Genomic DNA, 21,936 nt, shown 5'->3' on the forward strand with positions numbered 1-21,936 from the left:
CTGTTTTGATGACATAAAGATAACTGGTATGAACCTTCTGCTTTTTTTGACTAATCTTTTAAAAAAAAGCAGTATGTTAATTCCAGGGAGCAGTATTGTGCAAATGCATAACTCTAAGTTTGGGCAAAGCTCCACTTGCCTCAGCAGGAATCAGTGTGGAGCAATGCAGTTTAATCCAGCACTGTCAATTCTGTATTGCTCTAAGTGACAGGTTAGTATCTGTGGTTGCAATTGTCTGCCATCTGTGTGTACAGCAGACTGTGGGACAATGCCCAAGTAAAATCAGTCATTAGAATGTAGGAACATAAGAAAAGGAAGCAAGTGTAGGCCATTTGAGTCTGCTCTGCCATTCATCAAGGTTACGGCTGATCTTCTACATTTTTCTCCATTATCCCCATATTCCCTTAACATCCAGAAATCTCTCAATCTCTCCTTTGAATGAACTTGTTGACCAACCCTCTTACAATTTCCTGGGGTAGAAAATTCCAAAGATTTACCGCCCACTGATTCTCATCATCTCAGCCCTTTGGAAATTTTAGTTCATAACTGCTGGTTCTGGACTTTGCAGCCTATGGAAGCATCCTCCCTGTATCAAGCCTGAAAGAAATTTGTAAGTTTCAATGAAATTTCTTTTCATTCTTCTAAGCTCTAGAGAATATAGTCTCAGTCGTCTCAAACCCACCATCCCTGGAACCAGTCTAGAAAATCTTTGCTATGTCCCTCGATGGCATATACATCTTTGTACAGGAAAGGAGTCTGAAACTATATGCAATATTCCTGGTGCAGTTTTGCCAAGGCCCAGTGCACTTAAACTACGGTAGTATAGCGGTTAGCATAACTCTATTACAGCGCCAGCGACCCGACTTCAATTCCGGCCACTGTCTGTAATGCGTTTGTATGTTCTCTCTGTGCCTGCGTGGGTTTCCTCTGGGTGCTCCGGTTTCCTCCCACATTCTAAAGACATATGGGTTAGGAAGTTGTGGGCATGCTATGTTGGTGCCAGAAATGTGGCAACACTTGCAGGCTGCCCCCAGAACACTCTACACAAAGATGTATTTCACAAGATCACAAGACAAGGGAGCAGAAGTAGGCCATTCAGCCCATTGAGTCTGCTCCAAAGAAAAGAAAGGGAAAAAGAAAAGAGAAATGAGAAATAGGGGAATGTCCATGAGAAAAAGAAACGCTCCATGAGCAAAAAAAAACTATTCCTTTCTAGCCCCAATTTCCAGCCTTATCCCCATATCCCTTGATACCTTGACTAATTAGATAATTATCTATCTTCCCCTGAAACGCCTCCAATGATCAGGCCTCCACTGCTATACATGGCAAAGAATTCCATAAATTCACTAGCCCCTGGCTAAAGAAATTTCTCCTCAACTCTGTTGTAAACCTGTACCCTCTAATTCTAAGATTGTACCCTCTGGTCCTAGACTCACCCACCAAGGGAAGCAGCTTGGCCACATCTACTCTGTCCAGTCCTTTCAACATTCGAAATGTTTCTATGAGGTCCCCTCTCATTCTTCTGTACTCCAGTGAGTACAGTCCAAGAGCTGACAAACGCTCGTAAATCTCCTCTGAACACTCTCCAACGTCAGCACATCCTTCCTAAGATATGGGGCCCAAAACTGCACACAGTATTCCAAATGAGGCCTCACTAGTGCCCTGTAGAGCCTCATCAACACCTCCTTACTTTTATACACTGTACCTCTCAAAATGAATGCTAACATAGCATTCGCTCTCCTTACTGCCGATCCGACCTGGTGGTTAACCTTTAGGGTATCCTGCACGAGTACCCCCAAGTCCCTTTGTACTTCTGTACTTTGAATTTTCTCCCCTTCCAGATAATAATCTGCCCGTTTATTTCTGCTTCCAAAGTGTTCAATGGCACATTTCTCAACATTGAATCTCATCTGCCATTTCCTTGCCCATTCTCCTAAACTATCTAGGTCTCTCTGCAACCTTCCTGTCTCCTCGATGCTCCCTACTCCTCCACCTATCTTGGTGTCATCTGCAAACTTAGCCACAAAACCATTTACTCCATCATCCAAATCGTTAATGTACAAAGTAAAAAGAAGTGGCCCCAACACCGACCCTTGCGGAACATCACTAGTAACCGGTAGCCAACTAGAACAGGATCCTTTTATTCCCACCCTTTGCTTTCTGCCAACCAGCCAATGCTCCACCCATTCCAATATCCTACCTGTAATTCCATGACCTCTCATCTTATTAATCAGCCTCTTGTGCAGCACCTTGTCGAAGGCCTTTTGAAAGTCTAAATACACAACATCTACAACTTCTCCCTTATCCACCCTACCTGAGATTTCCTCAAAAAACTCCATTAGGTTGGTCAGGCAGGATCTTATGTTCACGAAACCATGCTGGCTTGGACCTATCTTGCCTTGCACCTCTAGATATTCCATAACCTCATCCTTGAGGATCGATTCTAATAATTTTCCCGCCACCAATGTCAGGCTAATAGGTCTGTAATTTCCTTTATGCTGCCTCCCACCTTTCTTATACAGCGGAACTACATTTGCGACCCTCCAGTCCTCCGGAACCATGCCGGAGTCTATCGATTCCTGGAAAATTATCACCAGTGCTTCCGCAATCTCTAAAGCCACCTCCTTCAGAACCCGGGGATGCACCTCATCCGGTCCTGGAGACTTATCTGTCTTTAGTCCATTTAGCTTTCCTAGCACCTTCTCTGTAGTAATCTTAACTGAACTCAGTTCCATTCCTTGAGACCCCTGACTATCCGGTATATTGCTGATGTCCTCCACAGTGAAGACCGATGCAAAATACTCATTTAGTTCCTCTGCCATCTCTTTATCATGCATTATAATTTCTCCCGCACCATTATCGATTGGTCCTATATCAACCCGTGTCTCTCTTTTACTCTTCACACATTTAAAAAAACTCTTAGTATCCTTTTGAATATTATCTGCCAACTTCCTTTCATAATTCATCTTTTCTTTCCTAATGACCTTCTTAGTTTCTTTCTGCAGGTCTTTAAAAGTTTCCCAGTCTTCTGTTTTCCCATTAATTCTTGCTTCCTTGTATGCCCTCCCTTTTGCTCTTATTTCAGCCTTAACCTCTCTCATTATCCACATTTGTGCCTTTTTTCCATTCAAAGCCTTTTTTTCTTGGAATATATCTATCCTGCATTTTCCTTATTTCTTGTAGAAATTCTATCCATTTCTGCTCTGCCGTCGCTCCAGCCAGCTTACTCTTCCAATCAATTTGGGCCAGCTCCTCTCTCATACCATTGTAATTTCCTTTGTTCCACTGAAATATTGATACACCAGTCATCAGCTTCTCCTTCTCAAATTTGAAACTGAATTCAATCATATTGTGATCACTAGTTCCTAATGGTTCCTTTATCTTTAGTTCCCTAATCACATCCGGATCGTTACACAGCACCCAATCCAAAGCAGCCAATCCCCTGGTGGGCTCATCAACAAGTTGCTCCATAAAGCCGTCCCATAGACATTCTACAAACTCACTCTCCTGAGATCCACTGCCTTGCTGGATTTCCCAATCCACCTTCATGTTAAAATCCCCCATAGTTATCTTAACGTTGTCACTCTGACACGCTTTTTCTATTTCTAACTGCAACTTATAGTCCACACCCAGACTGCTATTAGGGGGTCTACATATAACTGCTATTATTGTCCTTTTACCCTTGCTATTTCTTAGCTTCACCCATAAGGATTCCACTTCTGACCCAATGTCCTTACTTTCTATTGATTATATCATTACTAACCATCAGGGCCACACCACCCCCTCTGCCTACCCGCCTATCCTTCCTATACACTGTGTACCCCTGGACATTTAGTTCCCAATCACATCTGTCATAAAGCCATGACTCGGTGATTGCCACAATGTCATATTTATTAATCTGTAGTTGTGCCACTAGGTCATCCACTTGATTCCTAATGCTACGTGCATTTAAATATAGTACATTTAGTCCGGACTAAACTTTGTTGTACTTCTATTGTTCAGCAAATTATCCTGACTTTTCACCTGCCTGTCCTTCTTACCATCCTCACTGCACACATTTCACTGTGTGTTTCAATGTACATGTGACTAATAAAGATATCTTAAGACATTTTTATTTCTGTACCATTTGCCTTCCTACTGATTTGCTGAAACTACATGTTGGCTTTCAGTGACTCGTGTACAAGGACACCTAGGTCCCTTTGAACATCAACACTACCCAATCTCTCACCATTTAAAAAAAAACCTCTGCTTTTCATTTTTGTGCACTGTGGGTCAGCGTGCAATTTTTCACACCATTTTATATCTGCCATGTTCTTAGCTACTCAGTCAATTTGTCTGTATCCCATTGAAACCTTTTTTTGTATCCTATTTCCTACCCAGAATCCCGCCTTGTTTTGTATCATCAGCAAACTTATAAATATGACATTTGGTCACCTCGGCCCAATCATAGATATGTACTGTGAATAGTTGGGCCCACACACTCGTCCCTGGTTACCCCACCAGTCATAGCTGCCAACCTGAGAAAGATCCATTTATTCTGTTTCTTTTTTTCAGTCCTTCAACCAATTCTCAATCCATGTCAGTATATTACCCCCAACTCTATGTGCTGACCTAGCTCTTGTGTGGCACCTGATTAAAAGCCTGAAAACCTGAATACTCTACATTCACTGGCTTCCTCCTAATACAGTCATAAAGTAATACAGCACAGAATCAGGCCCTTTGGTCCAACTCATCTATGCTGACCCAGGTGCCCCCCTAAGCTAGTCCCATTTGCCCACGGTTGGCCCATATCCCTCTAAACCTTTCCAATCCATGTACTTATCCAAACGTCTTTTATATGTCTTTATTGTACCTGCCTCAACCACTTTCTCTGGCAGCTCATTCCATATACGCACCACCCTCTGCATGAAGAAGTTGCCCCTCTGGTCCTTTTAACTCTTGCCCTCACACATTAAACCTATGCCCTCTGGTTTTTGGATCCCTTTACCTGGGAAAAAGACAGTGTTTATTCACTCTATCTATGCCCCTCATGATTTTATACACTTCTATAAAGTCACTCCTCAGTCTCCTACGCTCCAAGGAATAAAGTCTTAGCCTACCCAACCTCTCCCTATAACTCAGGCCCTCAAGTCCTGGAAACATTCTCATAAATCTTCTTTGCACTCTTTCGAGCTTAATGCAGTCTTTCCTATAACAGGGTAACCAAAACTACACAGTGCAATCTCACCAACATCATGTACAATTGCAACATAGCGTCCCAATTCCCAACCCATTGCCCTGACTGATGAAGCCCAGTGTGCCAAACACCTTCTTTGCCACCTTGTCTACATAGAACATTAAAGCACTGTACAGGCCCTTCGGCCCACAATGTTGTGCTGACATTTTATCTTGCTCTAAGATCTATCTAACCCTTCCCTCCCACATAGCGCCCCATTTCTCTATCATTCATGTGTCTATCTAAGAGTGTCTTAAATGTCCCTATGTGATACTATTTTCAGTGAACTATGTACCTTCACTCTTAGGTCCTTCTGTTCCACAACACTCACCAGGGTGCTACCATTCACTGTACAAGTCCTACCTTGGTCAGCCCACTTACTTAGCTGGACAAGATTCCGCTGAAATTTTTGGTAACTTTCTTCACTGCTTACGATACCACCTATTTTAGTATCATCTACAGTAGTACTAACCATGCCTTGTACATTCTCATCCAAATCATTTACATAAATAACAAACAACAAAGGTCCCAGCACTGATCCCTGTGGCACACCACTCATGGGCCTCTAGTCCAAGAAGCAACCTTCGACCATCACTCTCTGCTTCCTATCATTGAGCCAATTATGAATCCAGTTAGCTAGCTCTCCTTGGATCCCTTGCAATCTAACCTTCCAGACTAACCTACCATGTGGGACTTTGTCAAAGACCTTCCATATAAACAACGTCCATTGCTCTGCCCTCATCTATCTTCTTGGTTACTTCTTCAAAAAATTCTACCAGATTTGTCAGACATGATTTTCCACATACAAAGCCATACTGACTACCCTTAATCAGATCTTGTCTATCCAAATGCTGGGAGATCCTGTCCCTCAGAATCCTCTCCACTAACTTACCCACCACTGATCTCGGACTCACGACCTGTGGTTCTCTGGGTTGTCTTTGCTGCCCTTCTTTAGCGGTACAACATTAGCCACCCTTCAGTCTTCCGGAACTTCACCCATGACTAATGATGAAGCAAATATCTCTGCAAGGGCCGCCACAATTTTTTCCTCAGCTTCCCATGAGGTCTGAGGATGCACTTGGTCAGGCCCTGGGGATTTATCCACCTTAATGTCCTTTAAGGCCACCAATACCTCCTCCTTGGTAATTTGTATGTGGTCCAAGACATCGCAACTCGCCTCAATTCCTCAGTGTCCTCAGTAAAAACTGGTGAGGAATACTCATTAAAAATCTCACCCATCTCCTGTGGCACACTCATAGATGGCCATGCTGATCTTTAAGGGGACCTGTTCTCTCCGTAGCCACCCTTTTACTCTTGACATAACTTTAGAATCTCTTGGGGTTATCCTTTAACCTTGCCTGCCAGATCCATCTAATGCCATCTTCTTGCCTTCCTGATTTCCTTCTTAAGGGTACTCCTACACTTCTTATACACATGGAGGGATTTGCTTGTTCCCAATTGCCTAAAGCCGATGTATGCCTCCTTTTTCCTGACCAGAGCCTCAATGTCTCCCTCCAACCAGGGTTCCCTAAACTTGCCAGCCTTGCTCTTCACCCTAACAGGAACATGCTGCCCCTGGACTCTTGATATCGCACTTTTATAAGCTTCCCTCTGGCCAGTTGTCCCTTTACTTTCAAACAGTCTCACCCAATCAACCTCTGCAAGGTCCCATCTAATGCCTCCAAAATTGGCCCTGACCCAATTTAGGACCTTAACCTGCAGACCAGTCCTGTCTTTCTCCATAACTATTTTAAAACTAATAGAATTACGGTCACTGATTATCTATTCTACTTGTCACGTTCTGAGATCTCCAGTAGATGAATGAAACACACGATTTTCCTTTCATAAATTCATTCTGAATCTGTTTCATCGTATTATTCTTTTCAAGGTTCTTAAGCCAGTGGTTTTCAACCTTTTTCATGCTGCGGCACCCTAGAACGTGTCCTTGTTAGATGGCGGACCCCCAAAGCCCACAAAATCAAACAATCGATAATTCATGCATACAACACTTAAATTACTGCACATAGGCCCTATTGAAATAGTGATTATTTCAACCACCGATAATTACCAGCGGTGTCTTTCAGTGTTCAGTTCAATGTGAAGGTTGTGCCTGTTTTGCACTGCAGAGTTTGTCCAAATGTGGTGGTATGTGCGACAAACATACGCGTATGTCATCCTCAATATTCAGTCTTGATCTGTATTTGGTTTTCATGGCAGTGACTGCAGAAAATGCTATTTTGCACAAGTAAGTGTTTGCAAATGGTAACAGAACATTGACGGCTTTGCCGGACAGGAGTGGATACTCCTGGGAACATGCTATCCAGAACGACAACAGTGACATTCAGTTGAACTGCAAGCACGAAGTCCTGTCAGATGACCGTTCAGCCAATTCTTCTCGTTCACGTCCAGTTAAATCAGTAAGCATGCATTCAAATGGATTTCGAATCCAATCAAACATGCTCGTGTCATCGTTGCCGAAATACTCATGGAAATAATGTGACAGCTGTTGAATATGGTTCAAAACGGTGCTCGCAGTGGCCTCTGTCTTAGTCTCGTTCACTGTCAGAAAGTCAGCCAGCAACAGAAACATATCATAGATGCCTTGCTCGCATCTTCCCTTCCAGGTACGGAGTATTTTCTGGAAGGCATTGATTTTGTCATGCGTTTTCAGAACATTTGAGCCAGGTCCTTGCAATGATAGATTTAAGCTGTTCAAAATGTTGAAAATATCTGCAAGATAAGCTAATCTGACAACCCACGTCTCATCTGTCAAGAACTGTGCCAATGATCCGTTATGCTCATTTAGAAAAATGAGCAGTTCATCTCGCAATTCATATACACGCTGCACAACGTGGCCTCATGACAGCCATCTGACTTATGTAGCAACAAATGCTTATGCTCGGCTTCCATTTCATGGCATATGTTTTCAAACAAACGAAGATTGAGCGGCCTGGCTTTGATAAAGTTAACGATTTTAATGCACGTGGAAAACACATCCGCAAGATTTTCATCCATATCCTTTGCAGCCAAAGCCTCATGGTGAATCATGCAGTGGGTTGCTGCTACATGTGGAGCTACTTCTTTCACTTATGCAACTAGACCCAACTTCCGTCCTGTCATTGCGGCAGCACCATCCGTGCATACTCCAATACACTGTGTCCATACCAGTGCCGATCATACAAAAAAGTGTCAAGCACGTGGAAAAGTTCTTCACCGGTTGTATGCCCTGGGAGCTCCTTGCAAAATAAAAAGTCTTCCAAAGCCTTTCCTTCCCAGCAATATCGAACATAAACCAACAACTGCGCAGCACTGGCAACATCAGTACTTTCATCGAGCTGAATCGCAAATCTGACTTGCTGAAGACGAGCTATCAGCTGGCTCTGTATATCTTCTGCCATATCGCCAATTCTTCTGCTTGCTGTGTTATTAGACAGTGGAATGGCTTTCAGTTTTTGACTGGATTCTTTTCCCAGTACAACTTCGCACATATCTACTGCTGCAGGCAGTGTAAGCTCTTCTCCAATTGTGTGAGGCTTTCTGGAACGTGCTATTTGTAATGCTACCAAATATGATGCACGAAGAGCCTTCTCATTTACAGTGGCACAGGCTGTCATTTGGCCTTTCTGCTTGAGGTACAGCTCCTTTTGCCGCTCAAAATATTCCTTTGGCTTACTGGCAATATCTGGATGCACTGTTGTTAAATGGTGCTTCAATTTCGCTGGTTTCATTGCATTGTTGGACAGTGTTTGCAAACACACAACACAGAGAGGTTGGTCCACATTTGTCCCCACTGCGATGAAGCCATACGAAATGTATTCTGGATTGTACTTGCGTTGTTTTCTCTTTCGGTCACCCTTATCCCCTTCGTCATCAGAATCTTCCAGTTTCTGGTCAGCTTTTCTCTTCAGAAATTTCTCCATACTCAGCAATACACGCTGGACACTTTAATTGCTATTACTGATAAACAAAATTATCAAAACTAATCTAAAATTTACACACTTGCGCACTTTTCATTTAACAGTGACATCACTGTGGCATAAATGCACGGTAAGTAAGCAATATTATTAAGGCACACCAACAACGTCACTCAGTCTCGCTAACACTACAGTGCACAACAGAAATAGTAGTGAGTAGTGAACACTACTGACTATTCTGACTACACAAATCGAATATTAAGCGGCAGCTTACCAGAAGGGAACACCGTCTAAGTCTCTAAGATTGTCGCCTATAACAGATAGAATAGATATGGCCAATTTTCTGAATAGTGGAAAACTGGAGCAAGCAAGTAAGCTACATCTTTGTAACAGGTCGCTTTTCCATTTTTTTTCTTGGCTTTCTCGTGGACCCCCTGGCAACCCGCCACGGACCCACAGGTTGAAAACCTCTGTCTTAAGCAACATTACAATGAGGCTGTGGACGTTATGTTTCTATTACTTTTGATCCTTATAAGTTTCAATTGCCACAGCACGGTACGGTGCATGGCGGCACAGTAGCGTAGTGGTTAGCATAGCACTATGACAGTGCCAGCGATCGGGGTTCAATTCCCACTGCTGTCTGTAAGAAGTTTTTACGTTCTCCCCGTGACTGCGTGGGTTTCCTCCGGGTGCTCCGATTTCCTCCCACATTCCAAAAGATGTACGGATTAGTAGGTTAATATGGGCGTAATTGGGTGGCGTGGGCGTGTTGTGCCAGAAGGGCCTGTTACCCTATGATAAATAATTTTTTTTAATTCAAAGACCGTTTCTCATAATTTCTAAGTGAATTTTTCTGACAACCCCCTTGAGGGCGCTACTGCCTACTTTATTTTCATTTGCCTTCTAAAATGGTGTCAAAGCAATTGCAGTTTTGTAATTTGTTTCTTTACCATTCAGTGGCGCTTTTTACCAACACTGTCAGCAAGCACATCTGGTAGTGTTGGTCAATGTAGTTCTGAACTGCATTTTTCAATATTTTAGTAATAAAACCAATTATGATGCAGGATGTGAATTAGAATGAGATTGATATTGAAATAAGGAATATGACAAATAAATTCAAACAAATACTTCACTGTGTTTATTTTGCATATATAAAAAAAACAATTCCCTTATTGTTGTATTCCAGTGTAAGTAAGTCCAAGTTAATGACACCATTGTAAAGAAGTGCCTAAGCGATACCTAATGAGCCAAAGGCAGAGCAAAACATGTAGAGTAAGGTCAGCCTTGACTGGAAAGTCTTCATAGTTATGAGAGTGATAAGCAAATCAACCATATTTTTGATGTTCATTAAATAGTAAGTCATCTGCATGAAACTATAGAATCAAGTTGGCCTCTGAGGAATAAATTTATAATTTTAATGTTTGCTGAGTCTAGAAAAGTGGTTTATTGGCTGAATTTTGACTGAGAATACACACGTATAATAACAAATGTTTGATCCAGAATCCTTTTTGAAGACTCTACCAATGGTTTTATTAAACAGGTTGTCCGTCCTTGAGACCACAGTTTTTTCCCCAATATCTGAAGCTGGACTGAGAAGGGGACTTTGAAAGCTTAGAAGTTGAGCTTCAAGCTTAGAATCCAAAAGGATCCTTTAATGGTGCCAACCCTTTTAATTTGAGCCACCCACCCTAAACCTTTTTTTTCTGTGTGCTGTTTAAAGTCTTCCTGTCCAGCATGTCAGTTTACCTTAGTTACATTCTAACTTCATTCTCAAGTCTGTAGGTTCAAGCCCACTGTCGAGTTAAACTGTCAATTCATGCTGTAATTCTTTCTGTAAGTTAGTTCCATTCATTTATCACTCTTTGTATGAAGGGGAGCTTCCATTTTAAAAAAATTGCTATGTTGTCTTAGATATTCCAGACAGAGATTCTATAACACAGCTGTGGACCCTAGTGTTTCTAAAGTTGGAGATTACATAAAGCTTGGCAGTATTGTGACCCACGAAGAGCATGGTGATAAATCGCAATAGGATACAAGCAGGCTGGTTGAATGGGGAGAAGAGTAGCAAATAAAGTTTAATGTAGAGAAATGGGAGCTGATGCATTTTGGTAGAGAATAAGGAAAGGCAATATAGAATAAAAGATACCATTCTAAAAGGGGTGCAAGAGCGGGGGACCTGGGCATGTGTGTGCACAAGTCATTGAAAGTGATAGGGCAGGCTGAGGAAGTGGTTGGTAAGAAATGTTCAGTTCTGGACTTTATCAATAAGTGAGTATAAAGACAGGGAAGTCATGCTGAACCTTTGAGGTATTGTGTTCCGTTCTGTCAAAGTTGAGTTTATTGTCACATGCACAAGTACATGTATGCACAGGTGCAATTAAAAACTTACTTGCAGCAGCATCACAGGGACATGGCATTCATATAAGCAGCATTCACAAGAAAAACATGAATTAAACATAAATTATGTGCAATTTTTACAAGAACACAATTAGACCAAAAAAAAGTCCATTGTAGTGCAAAGTGATCATAGTGGTTCTAAACTCTAGTGATTAGGGTTTTGCTAGTTGGTTCAAGAACCAAATGGTTGAAGGAAAATAGCTGTTCTCGAACCTGGTGGTGTGGGACTTAAGGCTTCTGTACCCCTTTCTCGATGGTAGCTGCGAAAAGATGGCATGGCCTGGATGTTGGGGAGCTCTGATGATAGATGTTGCCTTCTTGAGTCAGCGCCTCCTGTAGATACTACCAATGTTGGGACGGATATGCCTGTGATATATTGAGCAGAATTCATTACTCTCTGCAGCTTCTTGCATTCATGTGCATTCAAATTGCCGTACCAGATCATGATGCAACTAGTTAGGATACTTTCAACAGTACATCTGTAGAAGTTTGTTAGTGTGTTCAGTGACAATCCGAACCTCCTTAACACCCAAAGAAAGTAAAGTCGCTGGCACACTTTCCTTATGATTGCATCTATGTGCTAGGCCCAGGACAGGTCATCTGATATGTTAATGCCCAATTGCTGACTCTCTCCACTGCCGATTTCCCCCAGTACAGACTGACGCATGTTTGCCCTCCTCCCCCTTCCTGAAGTCCACGATCAACTCTTAAGACTTACTGACGGTGAGTGAAAGGTTGTCGTTGCGGCAACACTCAACCAGATGTCCTATCTTGCTCTGGTAAGATGACACATCACCATCTGTGATTCGCCCAACAATGGTAGTGTCATCAGCGAATTTGAAGATGGCATCGGAACTGTGTTTAGCCACACAAATCAACTCATTATAAGAAGAATGTGGTGGCTTTGGTGAAGATCCAGAGAAGAGTTACAGAAATGGTCCTTGGGATGAAGGGCTGCAGTTACAAGGAGAGATTGGCACATCAGGAGTACCTTCTCGAGAATAGAAGGCTGAGGGGAGATCTGAACGATGTATATAAGATAATGGGTCTGGACAGAATGAGTAGTGGGAAGTTGTTCCCATTGAAGGAGGAATTGAGGATGAGAAATCATGGGTATAAAATAAAGGGGACAAGAATTAATAGTAACATGAAGTAAAGCCTGTGTGCAGCATATAGTTGGCTTCAGACTATATTGCTTGCAGATATAATGCAGGCAGGCAACATGGTGGACTTCAAGTGGGAATTGGACAAACGTATGGGAAAAAAATTGCTAGTTAGCGGCGAAGTGACCTGGGGTAGAACTATTGAGTATCTCTGATAGAGAGAAAATGTGGACGTGATGGGTCTAATAGCCTCCTCCTGATCTACAACTGTTCCAAGATTCTATGAGTTGGAGGACTCAAAGATCTTTATAGGCCACAGCAATACAGAAGAAACACGCATCCATGGTGAAATGAAGATAATTAGAGCCACAGACCCTAGTGGGAAAGTCCATTGGTAGAGTTATGGATGTGGGTTGGTTGGTACCAAAATGGGGGAGCGAAATATATCAAGAGAAAATAAGTACAGTGGGATGAGCAAACAAAAAGAACTGCATCTTGCACAAAGTTGGAAATGTGCTGGAGAACTAAGGGTTAAAGCAATGTGGAAGGGGTAAGGTAGTTTAGAAAATGGTGTTCGCTGATTGTGGAGTCACCGTCATTCGGTTGGCATTCAGTCTTGGCTTGCTACAAGGCTAAAGCTGCCGTATAACAAAGGCACTTCATTTGTCAGGAATAGATATTGGGATTAAAAGCGAGAGAATGGAGTGCTGCAAATATTAGAATCACTCAGAAGAGCTGAGAACTGGTGATGGCAAATTGAAAAATAAGGAAATGGAAAAGGCAAAGTTAAATAATGATGGATGAGGAACAGTGTGAAGGTGACTTTCCTTTCCTGGAAAGAATACGTGGGATTGACTCAGGAAAGGCTCAGAGTCATTAACAGGTATGGAGGAGTGAATATATCTCCTGTGCTGAGGACAAATCATTGATGACAGTATAAGATAAGACATCTTTATCAGTCACATGTACATCGAAACACACAGTGAAATGCATCTTTTTGCGTAGCGTGTTCTGCGGGCGGACTGCAAGTGTCGCCATGCTTCCGGTGCCAACGTAACATGCCCACAAGTTCCTAACCCGTACATTTTTTTGGAATGAGGGAGGAAACTGGAGCACCCAGAGGAAACCCACGCAGACACAGGGAGAACGTACAAACTCCTTACAGACAGCGGCCGGAATTGAATCTGGGTCGCTGGCACTGTGAAGTGTTATGCTAACCGCTACACTATCATGCCTGCCCATAGTGACGATCAGAGGGAATGATAACAATCTGAAAAAGGGTAAATTCAAATGAGCAAAAGGTCAGCAAGTAAGAAGGATGGCAGTAACGAGTTCTTCAGGTTTCTGGGTCTTGCTGAAAGAAGGAGCACAAGAGTTTTATTTGTAATTAATACATCAGATGAGATAAGTGTGAGGTGACACTGAGGGTCAAGCAGATCAAATGAGGTTGAGAGAATGAATTTGGTCGCACTTGATAGAGAGGGTGACCTATATGAAGCAAAGTAAGTGGTTGTTTAGAGGAAATATCAGTGATCATGGAAAGGTCTGACACAGGAAGGGTGAAACTTGAGGCCGACTCCATTTAGGATGAACTGGAGCTAGAGACTGAATGTAGAAAGAGATCCATAGCTGTAAAGTGCCTCTGGCAAATACGTGATCAAAAACAGAACATGAAGAGACGAACAAAAATCATAGCAAAGGTAATGTTGCCGTCACATGACAGCCGTGATGGATGACTGAGCAAATCAAGCAAAAATTAAAATGCTGCAGGTAAAATGAAACTGAAGCACGAACTGAAAAGATGAACCTTTTGTTATTAATGAGCAGTCTGGTTAATTACAAAAAACAAAGATCATACGAGAGCCAGAAAAAAATGCTGCAGAAAATGAGCACTCTCAATATTGTGTTTCTTATAAGCATCAAGATGTAGCTTTTCCCCTTACCAATTTGTTTGCTCCAGAATAAAATGTGAGGAAATTACCACCTATGATTTTTTTTCTATCTAATAATAGAATCTACTTTTTACAACTTTATCATTTCTGTGGTGAGCAGTTCTGCATGCTTCCTGAAGCTTCTACTGAATGCTATCTTGAAAATTTTTAATATTTTTGTTTTTGATGCTAACTTGAGTTACTTGTTAACCTTAACAAATCTGTGAATTTTGTTTTATTTCATGCAATTTAGCACATGAATATATTGGTATAAATGGTTAAAGTAAATGGAAAGTAATAAAAGCAAATATAAGTGATGCCATAATTATCAAGCATTATCATTTTACAAAAATGTAGATATTATTTATAATTCCCAAATTCCAATTCAAACCGTCTGACAAGAGATCTGCTAGGTTTTGCAACCTGAATAATGTATTTTAACCATTCACAGACATTTTGTTTGTTTTCAACAGAACTACAGTAATCCAACTGTAATGGCTCTTGCCGTTCCTGTAGCAGTAAAATTCCTGGAAATGGGCAACAAAGAACTCTCCCGGAACATGTCTAATTACCTATCACTTGCAGCTATTGGCAAACCAGAAATCCTTGCAAAACACACAGAAACGATTGTGAACAGTGTACTTCAAGGTAAATTAAAATAGTATATATGCAACTGTAATTTCCGCTCTGGCAAAGTGGTGACTTTGAGTTCCACTTCAAGGTTTCATCTTAAAACCTAGCCTTACACTCCAATAAGTTGCTGAAAGTGAATGCTTATAATTGGAACTCTTTTCTGAATAAGATGTTACACTGAGGCTGATTCTATCTGCGCAGGTGAATGTAAAAGGCAATGTATGAAGAAGAGCAGTTTGTTCTCCCTGTATTGTAGGCAACCATTATTCAGAGGCTAGTGTCATGCAGACTAACCTATCTCCCGGTTATTTGTTGAATCTTGCTGTGTGCAAGTTGGTTATTGTTTTATCTTGCATAACAAAAAGTGCCCAAAGTTTCAGAAGTATTTTATTCAGGATGTAAATGACTCTGCTTAAAGGGTAGTTTTTTATTTCGTTTTCTCAGATGCTTTAAATTAGTTTTAATACTGCTTATGTGTAAGTGTTGCAGTAAGTTGCATAGTTTGAATCTATCAATGTCATGTCCTATACTGAAGCAGAACTTGAAAGAATTTGGGTCCTGTCCACCTTTATTTCTTGATCTAATGATGATCGAATGACATCAACCATCTGTAGCAGCTGAGTATTGACTATCTGGGATCTGCATTGAAGTTCCTCCTGTCCATTCATTGGAATAGTGTGGCAGGCAATATTTATCACTTGGGCCTTGTGCTAACTGCATAAGTGCCAGCATTTTCTTTAATCTGTGGTTGAAGAATCGTTAGGGAAAGCGCAGTGTGAGTCAGGAAATGTCAGTTAAATCAGGCCTAGAAAGTGAAATGCAAAGAGAGAGAAAGAAGGTTTGGATCAAGGGAGATAACAGAAAGCAAAACATTTTTCAAATGTAACATTTCTGAAATTTGCATTTGAAGAGTTAGTTTTAAGTGGCGCAGAAATAAATTGGTGCTTGTAGCCCGGGTGCTTGTACACTAGTGACCAAGTGCTAACCTAGGCTGGTGAATTCAGTCTGCATCTGTAGAGTAGGTATTTGTACATTTTCAGCAAGATACTATCATCATGTAGCTTCCACTGAGCAGGATGTCTCTAACAGCTACTCCTGACTTTTATTGCTCTTGGATTTCTAGATTAATAATGCTGAGTGTTGTTAGCCTCACCACTGGACTGGATCATCCAACCAAATGTCTATCTGCCCCTCACCTCTTAGTTGCAATAGCAATGAATGTTATTCGGCAAACATTGTCCATCTTAATCAACTGCTGACTGCACTCAGCAGCCTAATCCAGTGATTAATACTATGCCACTTTGGTGGCATTGGCACAGGGGAGTGAGTGGAACTGTGGGTGGGAGTCACGTGATCAGTTCTCGTATGCTCTAATGATGTCATTGTTGAAGACGTACCCAAAAACTAGAAGATGGGTAAAATGGTCCAACGAAAGACCAGTCCCAAACCTACAAGTCCTTGAGGAATGCTGCATTTCCATCTCTCTTGTCTGTGGAATCAAGGAGTTTCAAGTGGGAAGCTGACCAATATTACACAGTGGAAAGTGAGATGTCTCTGACATGCCTTCGAAAGGTATGCAGCATTTCAGCTTACTGCAGCAGAAATAAGCAGCTAGAAAGTCTGATGGCAGACAGGCAATTGCTATTGCAACTGCAACGAGTAGTAAGGTTGGCAGGTGGGCAGAGTCCCCACTGACCATCCAACTGCTGTCCTTTTGACAGCCCATTCATCGGCAAAGCAGATCCCTCGAGAGTCATGGGTGCCGTAGGCTGCCAGTTAGACACCACCCCGGGCCACTCTGGAAGGTACAGCAAGACCCAAGGGCAGGTGCTCTGCGATCTCAGAGCATCAGAAGATCTGACACATTGTGATTTGGGCTTCAGGTTTTCGAATGCTTGAGCTTCTTTTAAGAGAAGATATCTTTATTCATCACATGTACATCGAAACACACAGTGAAATGCATCTTTTGCAAAGAGTGTTCTGGGGGCAGCCCGCAGGTGTCGCCACGCTTCCGGTGCCAGCATAGCATGCCTACAACTTCCTAACCCGTACATCTTTGGAATGTGGGAGGAAACCAGAGCACCCAGAGGAAACCCACACAGACACGGGGAGAACATACAAACTCCTTACAGACAGCGGCCAGAATTGAACCCAGGTCGCTGGCACTGTAGTAGTGTTATGCTAACTGCGACACTACCGTACCTGCCCCTTTTATCTCCGATAAAGGTGAGAAATGTGTGCATGCAACACTTTGTTATAGAGACACAACTAGAGGAACAACGCTTTGTATTCCATCTGGGTAGTCTAGAACCCAATGGCATGAACACTGTGTTTTTCAGTTTTAGGTAACCCTCCCCTCCGGTGGGTTTTTCCCGCTTCACCCTCCCCCTCCTGGTTCCATCCACCCACTATGCACATAGTTCACCACTGGCTTCTCTTCCCCTTCCACCCCCACAACCTCCCCTTTCTGGTTCTGGTTCCATCTGCCATTTTAATGGTTCCCATCATCACCTCCTTTACTTATCAGATTCCAGCACTAGTATTGTGTTCCTGCTTATCGCCCTCTAGCATCTGTCTCCAACCTTCAGACTCCCCTCCTCCCACCTTGCTCCTACCTGCCTCTCATTTTTTTTTGTTTCTCCTTGTCTTCCTTCATCTATCATCCACCTGCCGCTTTCTCCCAACTCCAACTTCCCCCACCTCCCCCAGCCGACACAACCTGTCTGATATCTTTCACCCCTCTTCAGCCCACCAATCGCCTCGGGCTCCTGCCTCACCGCTCCCCCTCTGCTCTTTATACTGGCCATCTTCCCTCTCCACTCTTGGCCCTGATGCAGGGTTTTGACCCAAAACATCAACCATTTCTTTCCTCCCTCAGGTGCTGCTTGACCTGCTGAGTTCCTCCGGCAGATGGTTTGTTATTTTCTTATAGACCCCACACAACCTTGGTTTTTCATAGGTGATGGTCAGCTTGTGTTTCAGTTGTTTACATGGCTGATATCAGCTGGTACTAACTTTCTAGATTGTCAGGTATGGTTAGGTTTTGTGTAAGGGATCTCTGCCCAATAAAGTTTTCTGGTCATATCTTCCACAAGATAAGATATCTTTATTAGTCACATGTACAGCAAAACACACAGTGAAATGCATCTTTTGCGTAGACTGTTCTGGGGGCAGCCCGCAAGTGTCACCATGCTTCCAGCGCCAACATAGCATGCCCACAACTTCCTAACCTGTACGTCTTTGGAATGTGGGAGGAAACCGGAGCACCCGGAGGAAACCCACACAGACACGGGGAGAATGTACAAACTCCTTACAGACAGCGGCTGGAATTGAACCCGGGTCGCTGGCGCTGTAATAACATTACGCTAACCGCTACACTACCACGAGTAAAGTTCCTTCCATTCTACATGCAGCAGTGTATTTTTAGTGTCTTTGTTGCATCTGAGTTGTTTCCCTCATCTAAAGCACACAATTATCTCCAGTTCACATTGTTCTGGCAATTGAATTTCTTAGTAATCTGTTGAAAATATCACTTCTGCTGATGCAGCGACGCTATTACAGCATCAGCGATCGGGGTTCGATTCCCATCGTTGTCTGTAAGGAGTTTGTACATTCTCCAGTGTCTGCGTGGGTTTCCTCCAGGTGCTCCGGTTTCCTCCCACATTCCAAAGACGTACGGGTAGGTTAACATGGGGGTTTAAAATGGGCAGCGTGGACTCGTTGGGCCAGAAGGGCCTGTTACCACGCTGTAAATAAAATTTTTTTTTAAATTTAAATTTAACCATCGTAATTTCTCCATGTCGTTATCATCAATATTGTCAGAGAATGGACTAGTAAAATGAAATCCAATCCAGAACAAAGTGAATACCGTAAAATAAACTGAGCTGGATTGAATTGGTTTGCTGGCACAATTGTTATTGGGTGCTAGTGGGAAAATAGCCCAATTTTCACTCCATTTTCCATTGTCTGTAATGGAATTGACAATTGGAGAATGTTTGCTGCCTTGATTTTGACCTGTACATTATACCTAAGAGTAATTTAACCCCATTGACTTCAAAGGGTTAAAAATTATATTAGGCACTAATGCAAAGGGTAAAGACAAATCAGCAATGCATCCTGTTTTAATTTCAAATTATGTTTGTGAACTGATCAAGCTTCACAACTCTGGATTTGTCTTCTGAAACATTGCAGTTAATTACATAATTGCATTCTTTCTCATGAGTCATGCAAACCACAACAAGGCTTTTAGTTCCAGTGTAAGCTAACTTTATTCTCTAACCCTCCCACCCCCTTATGTAAATCACATGTATCACTTTGCCACTTTGTCATTGCAAAGACTTTCTTTATACTTAACCATTCATCTTTATTTTTAAGCATTAACTCTGCACACAATACCTTCTAACCACAACAATCTGATCAGCTAGCACCTGAGTGATGAGCACAAACTATGCTGCTGGGTCCACGAGTGAATCAATCAAATTCCCTCGTTATTAGTTGGAATTCTGAGATGTTTATTTATGATTTGAAGACTGGATTGTATGCATGCACGTGCATCCATGTTTTGTGAATGTATTGAATTTAACAGCAGATCTGTGTATATTACTAAAAGATTTTTAAAGAATACGTTAACTAGAAACAACTCAAAACTCTTGAAAATAATTTTGAAAAATTAACTTAAAGCAAAATGAATTTTAAAAGGGATTTGCCTTATCCTTTGCCATTCAGGACTGCTGGCATTAACTGATGAGAACTGGCCTATAAAAATTGGCCGTCATGCTAGAAGGAACTGCATTCAGTTGAGACAAAACTTGAAATTAGCCGAAATCTGCAAAGTTAAGGTAATGCTTGGATTCACAGCCAAACCCAACTTTAATATAAATCAGCGTTTTTAATGTCACGGTGGCTTTTTCTAAAGGGATGAAGACTGCCAACTTGAAAAATATTTGCTGAAGTTAGGGATGTAGCAGAGTGTAAACATATTGCTCTAGAGAGCACAATCAACATTACTGAATGATCAGGTAAAAGGCAACCACTGGAATTTTACCAGCAAATTAGAAGGTTGGGAGAAGTACTGAGGTGGCTTTTAAAAATTGGTTACGATAGTGTTTTTCTCTCTATTTTACTGCTTAGATATACATTGTAATTGAATCCAGCTGAACTAGAGACACAGTGGACAGGAATAACACATCTTCAGACTTGAGCAGATGCAGATCACGTTCACTGAAACCAAAAGCTAAGTATTGCATGAAGATCGAAAAAAAAGCAGATGCTGCAAATTTAAAATAAAAACAGAGAATGTTGGAAATGATCAGTGGGTCAGGTAAAATCTGTGGAAAGGGAAACAGTTGACATTTCAGGTCCTGGACCCTTTATTAGACCTGAAATGTTAAATGTCTCTTGTTCCACTGATGCTGCCTGATCTGCTAAGTGTTTCCAACATCTTCTGTTTTTATTTTATCTAAATATTGTAGCTGCTGGGGAATAAAAGCAGGAAGTGATGAAAACGTTCAGCATGTTAGCCAATGTCTGTGAAGAGGGAAACAGAGGGAACATCTCAGGTTGGTGACCTTTCATTTTAACCTTTGTGTTAATTGATCCCTTAGTTCAAGAGCAGTAAAATCTGAAAACTTTGTAAGACTGTTTGAGTTCTGCAAGAATTGAGAAAACAGTAGTTGGTGTTCCTGAAGGCCAAATGGTATTTGAGTCACATCCTATACACTACCATGGAATTGAGAGCACAGGTATTCCCCTGCATTATGGGGGGAGGGTTGTGTTCCTAGAAAACTGTCTCTATGGCGATTTTTTCCGTAACGTGAAGTGCAAGTGTCAAGAAACGCGAGTTGAAAAAAATTAATTTATTTACTTTTTTCACATAAATTCCGTGACAGCAAATCTTATTCCGTATCTCAGATTTTTGGATAGTGATTTGTAAATTCTGTAACAGCGGATTACCGTTACCCGAATAGCCATAACATTGGGGTCACCTGTACTGGGGCAAAATATGCTCCAAAATAACAGTGGTCTGATCTAGTTTAATCTGCCTTCACAGGACTGATACTTTGTGGTTTTGAATGCAACAACAGTGTCTTCCTGCTCCCACTCTTGTGTGAATAGCAGGAGAAATTATGTGTGTGGGGGTGGGGGGTGGAGGAGGTGGGGGAATTGCTGTGGGACGGGAATCTCCTGAAAAACTGCAATGAACAAGAAAAACAAAAGAGCACAATAATGATGATATTAGGTGGAATAGTCAACATGCACACAGGGACGTCCATTCAGACAAAGGAAAATACAATTGCAAGTTGTGAAGATGTGGTTGTTCTTGTTGGATTTTTGTGTGAGTGTGTGTGTGTGAGAGAGGGAGACAGAGAATTGTTGTCTTGAGGAGTGTGAATGCTGCAAGTGAATGCAACATTATTGAGATCTAGTTGCAAGTGTTAGAGCATCTTGACATATCACACCAGGTCGTGGTTCTTCATTCAGCACCACTCCCATTTGAGGTGTGATTTGGTTCATTGAAGTTGGCTCTGTAACCACCTCCTGCACACTTCAGCTCAAGCTGAACTTCCTTTGCTCCCTTGTCCACCAGGGTACTGAGGTTAGTGTCTGAAAAAAAAACAGAACTGCACCCCCTTCCATCCAATGCCATGCTTTGTGGAGTTACTTGAATGTTGACAGTGGCAACACATACACTTCCAGGAGGGCTTTGGGCTAGTGGAGGATCCTTTTTAAGGGCTAGAGTCCTG

At 42.0% G+C, this 21,936-nt stretch overlaps 1 protein-coding gene across 1 annotated transcript in view; it reads left to right on the plus strand.

The window, feature by feature from the left end:
• Positions 1-21,936, plus strand: part of veph1 (ventricular zone expressed PH domain-containing 1) — a 165,074-nt gene that overhangs the window by 20,399 nt on the left and 122,739 nt on the right. Inside the window, exon 5 of the mRNA XM_052018809.1 lies at positions 15,034-15,208. Within this exon, the coding sequence (XP_051874769.1) occupies positions 15,034-15,208 (175 nt within the window). The remainder of the gene's footprint in view (positions 1-15,033; positions 15,209-21,936) is intronic.

The sequence above is a fragment of the Pristis pectinata genome, chromosome 6 (genome assembly GCF_009764475.1).
Source record: "Pristis pectinata isolate sPriPec2 chromosome 6, sPriPec2.1.pri, whole genome shotgun sequence".
Taxonomy (NCBI): Eukaryota; Metazoa; Chordata; class Chondrichthyes; order Rhinopristiformes; family Pristidae; genus Pristis; species Pristis pectinata.